Source organism: Etheostoma spectabile, chromosome 10, assembly GCF_008692095.1.
Source record: "Etheostoma spectabile isolate EspeVRDwgs_2016 chromosome 10, UIUC_Espe_1.0, whole genome shotgun sequence".
In the NCBI taxonomy this organism is placed as follows: Eukaryota; Metazoa; Chordata; class Actinopteri; order Perciformes; family Percidae; genus Etheostoma; species Etheostoma spectabile.
The window spans coordinates 17,606,820-17,612,450 of NC_045742.1; the positions used below are offsets into that span (position 1 = coordinate 17,606,820).

The following is a 5,631-nucleotide window of genomic DNA, read 5'->3' on the forward strand; positions in this document are numbered from 1 at the left end:
TCTCTCTCTCTCTCTCTCTCTCTCTCTCGCTCTCCTCGCATTCAGAGGACAACGTCGGGGCCGATCTACAGGCGGTCCACGTCTCAGTCCAGTGATGTCCTTGCACCCCCTTCTTCTCCTTGCCCCCTCCCCTCTCGATGTCCTCCCCTGTATTCCCAAAACCGTCCATTTGCCATTTTTCAACAATAATGGACAGCCCCCTCCCTTGCGAATATGCCACATTGTGTGTAGTATAATGGTCCAGCCGTGCTTGTGCCCTTGAGGCATAGTTAGTGAGGTTATATGTCCTATATTGTTAGTTTGAGGACAAGAAGGCTTGTCGCAAACCCGACTGGTAAAAAAAGAATAGTCTGACCCCAGCATGTGAATTCAGATAACTGCCATTCATCTTGCCCACCTAATGTATAACCTTGACGTTTACTCAGGTAGATGTGCTGGGAGCAGGTGTGTGCCCCCCCACTGCATGAAAAGCACGTGCCAATGACACTGGATGATGTATTAATATCCCAGGTCACAACCTATTATAATTAAGTTCATGAATTATTCTTCAAAGCTTTTTCCTCGTTTAATTAATTGGCGAAAACGTGTCGTGAAGACACCTGAAAATGTTACCAAGACTGAACAGAGGACACAACTTGAACTACTCTCCTCTTCCTCTCACACAGTAATTGAAATCTCACTTCAGAGATAAGCCACGGTTTGCGCACAGAATATGCTCCTTGCAAGATAGGGCTTTACACTTTCATTACCATGTCAATTCAAATGTAATCTCACATCGTCTCATTTCATTTCACCGGTGCAAAACATTACCACGGCTGCACAATTGGATACATTTTTGCCATAATTATAAAAACAGTCGAGACAACATGCTGTGTAGCACACTTACTAAGAAGAGAGAGAAGAACCCCGGTTTAAATCTGTCTGGCATGCGTGATTTGACCTTCATCGGAAAATGTCACAGTCTAGATACTTATCAGATCGAAAACTGAGATGGGTTTTATTGTGACATTGAGAGAAACAGACTGATTTAAATGAACATAAGCTCTCGGGTCTTGTACTATACGCTGATTTCACTGTACCTCATTGGGAGTAGTTGCTCCGTTGTTCACAGATGCGCTCCGGCTTTGCGCGTTCCACGAGTTTTCAGCGCTCTTCGCTTCGTTGTTCCTCGGCGTGCTGCCGGGGCTGCACGGCTTCAGAAACATAAAGTCACTTTTGGCAGATTCGGGAGTTAGGCAGACTTTATAACAATATGACTGAGAGAGACTGCTGTTTCCATTCACCTCCATACAGTTCGTGGGCACTTTGGCCGTGGATGAAATCTGCAGGTTGAGGTTGGATTTTTTGAACACCTCTGGAGGCGGATCGGGCTGAAACCCCCCGCAGCAACAGCAGGCCAACGGGGGGAGGTTGTACCCGCTAATGGTCTCCCTGTCCTTGTAGCACTTGATCACAGCCAGCACGATAATAGCCACAAGGAATATTAAAGATATTGTGCTCAGTGACACGATCAAGTAGAGAGCGAGGTTTGAGGGGGGCTGTGGGCTGAGTGTGAGGTCTCCGAAATCTGACAGCGACTCAGGCACGCTGTCCACCACTGTGAGGAGAATGGAGACCGTGGCAGAGAGCGGCGGCTGCCCATTGTCCTTGACTAATATTACCAGTCTTTGCCTTGTTGCGTCTTTTTCCACTAGCCGGCGAATAGTCCTGATTTCGCCCGTGTACAGAGCCACACTGAACAGCCCTGGGTCTGTAGCTTGCAACACCTGATAGGACAGCCGCGAGTTTTGCCCGGCGTCCGCGTCTAACGCTGTTATTTTGGTAACCAGATAGCCAGCATCTACTGACCGCGGAACCACCTCTGTTGCCACTGTGCCGTTTTTTGGCAGCGGGGATACAATAACAGGTGCATTGTCGTTCTGGTCCAAGACAAAGACGTTGACTGTGATATTACTGGCGAGAGGGGGGAAACCAGCGTCCTGCGCCTGTACCAGAATCTGAAAGTTTCTAAGTTGCTCATAATCAAAAGAGCGCAGTGCGTAGATATTGCCGTTGTCAGAGTTGATTGAGACATAAGTGGACACGGGCATGCCCTGAATCTGACCCTCGAGAATAGAATAAGAAAGATAGGCGTTCTGATTAGAATCGGGGTCAAATGCAGTTACAGAGCAAATGGAAGCGCCCGGGGCATTATTTTCGGTCACATAAACTGTATATGAAGGTTGAGAGAATCGCGGGGGGTTGTCATTAATGTCAGATACTTGAACGAGGATAGTTTTCCTGGTGGAGAGCGAAGGAGAGCCCAAATCTCGGGCTGTGAGGGTGATGTTGTACTCTGACACCGTTTCCCTGTCCAGAAACTCACTTGTCACCAGAGTATAATAGTTTTTAAAAGATGAATGGAGCTGAAAGGGAACGTTGCTCGGAATCTGGCAGTCAACGTTTCCGTTCTCTCCCGAGTCCCGATCCATTACACTGATAACAGCTATCACCGTGCCCGGTGGCGCGTCTTCCTGGACAGGAGTAGACACTGATGTGAGGATGACTTCGGGCGCGTTGTCATTCACATCTAGGATGTCTACCAGCACTTTGCTGTGTACTGCCACAGCCAAGGGTCCCCTGTCTTTTGCCTGCACATACAGCTCATATACGCTGGATTTCTCATAGTCCACAATGCCCTTCACTCGGATTTCACCAGTGTATGGATCCACGCTGAACAGTTCGCGCACCTTGAGGGGTGCGTGCCCGCTAAACGCGTAGGTCACCTCCCCATTCGAGCCCTCATCCAGGTCTGTGGCGTTCAGCTTCAGCACCAGCGTCCCCCTCGGTGCGTTCTCCACCAGACTTGCCCGGTACACTGATCGATCAAATACGGGCACGTTATCGTTTGCGTCCAACACTGTAACAGTTATCAGTGCTGTCCCAGAGCGTTCCGGTGACCCCCCATCAAAGGCAGTCAAAACCATTTCGTGCTTTTTCTGCTGTTCCCGGTCCAGTGGGGTGTCCAGCACGAGCTCCGCAAACTTGCTTCCATCATTGCGCGTCTGGATATTCAGTACAAAGTGCTCGTTTGCGCTTAGCTGGTAGGAGCGCAGAGAGTTGGTGCCCACGTCCTGATCCTGTGCGCTCTCTAAAGGGAAACAAGAGCCTGGCGCCGCCGATTCTGTGATGTCAAGATTAAACTCGCTCCATGGGAAACTAGGGGAGTTGTCATTCACATCTAAAATCTCTACTTCCACTCTGTACAGTTCTAATGGATTTTCAATTACCACTTGTAAGTGTAAAAAACAGCTCGGGCTTCGTTCACACAGATCCTCTCTGTCTATCTTTTCGTTGACGAAGAGAATACCATTCTCCAAGTTCACTTCTAAATATTGCCTCTTTGCGCCGGAGACTATACGAAACCGGCGGGCTGACAGCTTTGCCACATCCAAGCCCAGGTCTTCGGCGATGTTTCCCACAAAAGCTCCATGCTCCAGCTCTTCTGGAATGGAGTACCGAATTTGTGCAAGAACCAAGTCCACTACACACGCACACAAAAGTAGACATACAACCAGCCCAGTAACTGGTACCCAACTGCCTTTGGGGAGTCTGTGATCCATTTCAGCTGCGTGCGTAAAATCACCTCACCCAGACATCTGTCGCCTCATAAAGCCATTCAACTGTAGCTAAAAAGTACATACAAACGCACAGACTGTCCCAAATTTAAAAAAATATATATTTGGATCTATGTTTCTAACATCTATGTGTACAGATAAGTTTACTAGATAGTTAAGCTGAGGGGACGGGAGAGGTGAGAATCGTGAAAGAACCTCTCTCTCTCTCTCTCTATATATCTGTGTTGTGCTCCACGCGCAACACCGGTGGTGTGTGAACGGGGGAGGCTCGCGCTTTGATTTTCCAGTGTATTAGACACTCGGAGGAGCTGGTGGGTAGGCGTGTGTGTGTGTGTGTGTGTGTGTGTGTGTGTGTATTTGTGTGTGTGTGTGTGAGAGAGAGAGAGAGAGAGAGAGAGAGAGAAAGAAAGAGAGAGAGAGAGAGAGAGGGAGAGAGGGGGTGGGTGGACGTAGCTTCTCGCAGCTTCTTATTGGAGGACGCTGACGCGAAGTGCGACTCTAATTACTGAAGACATTTAACCCTTTCACATCCTCCTCGTCTCTGTTCCTCTGACCCATTAAAGAGACGACAAGGCGTAAATTTGACACCAGACTCCAGAGCCAGATTTGGATTAGGGGACAAATTGTGTTGTGGGTGTCGTTTTCTAGGTTGAATTTAACAGATGAGGATGGATGAGGATTTGTCATGGTGACCACATTGCCCTACAGGCCCAGGATGGCAGCGGTAGCAAACATTATTTTACCTTGATTTGTTGTAACCCACATTATAGCTACTAGCCTACGTGCACTCAGTTGCTGTGCCTTGCAACACATTCTCACCCCCAACTCGTCAACATACAAGTAGCCACTGCCAGTAGGCTCCTGGGATTATATGCTTTTTAATGAGAGCTCTTTGAAGATGAATGCCCACATTGCAAAAACAGTCCCATTCATTAATAATCATACATGAAATTGGGTTTTACAAAAACAACCTTTCCTACATGCTGCAGCTTGAATTAATACAGTGACAATCAACGCGATACTCTCATACAAATGCGCGTTACACGACATTAATTTACTTAAGTAGGCTTGAACATGTACCAACATAATCAACGTAAAAGCAATGTCATAAAGCCGTAATCACACTTGTCTCTAATCAGGTATTATAGTTGGGATTAGATAAATATCCCATAGGTGATGTGTTTACAGTTTCAGATAAGAAAGAGAGAGCATAAAGGCTGTTTTCGAGGACTAACATTTTTGACTCCAATAAGTGCCTTCAGTAAATCAAAGTAATACCACTGAGCAGTGTGGTTTTTATGGGACAAAGAGGACAACTCGGGCCTCTTTAGAGTGCTGCACATGTTTGTTCAGATCTAATCTTTTTCTGTTCATCCTGGTCAGTAAGACAACCACTGAACCACAGCAGGGAGAGGGAAAGAGAGAGATAAAGAGAGAGAGGGAGAGAGAGTGAGTGAGAGAGAAACTGAAGGATGTCTTTGTGAATTCGGGTTCGTCTCCAGACAGACACGAGTGGCATCCTAATGTAAAACAGTGGCTTGAAATCTGAAAGTCTCTTCTTGGGACTGACGACACAGCCTTGGCCTCCGGGCAGCGCTGAGCTTGTTAGCTACCAAAAAAGAAAGAAAAAAGCGAATGGGAGATGAGAGAGAAATAACGAGAAACAAATATTTCTACTTCCTAGGGTCAGCCTTTTCTTTTACACTATACGCTACCTTTTCTGGTTAACTGCCCCCAAGACCTCCTCTGCAAGAATGCATGGGGAAACCAAGCGTCGCTGATGTCTTTTGTTGTTGTGATCTTTTCCCTTGAAAACGACATCAAACGGAGGTAGTGGGAATAATAATTCCGATTGGAGATAAAGTTGTGGCTGTTTCTGACATTTCTCTTTCAAGAGAAGAATAACTTTAGGATTCAGGGAATGGGGGTGGGATATGGTTTCTGTGTACTTCATGGTCTGGTGTTTAAAGGTTAATGGGTCACGATGTATTTCTTGATAAAAAGACATAGCCTA

At 46.9% G+C, this 5,631-nt stretch overlaps 1 protein-coding gene across 1 annotated transcript in view; it reads right to left on the reverse strand.

Annotated features, from left to right (window-relative positions):
- The window catches only part of si:ch73-233f7.1 (protocadherin-10), a gene marked incomplete at its 3' end in the record, with an annotated part of 6,698 nt that extends 2,771 nt beyond the window's left edge, over window positions 1-3,927 (reverse strand). The window contains 1 exon segment of the mRNA XM_032528401.1: window positions 1,080-3,927. Coding sequence (XP_032384292.1) covers window positions 1,080-3,602 — 2,523 coding nt within the window. The 5' untranslated portion in view covers window positions 3,603-3,927.
- Between the last annotated feature and the right edge of the window lie 1,704 nt (window positions 3,928-5,631).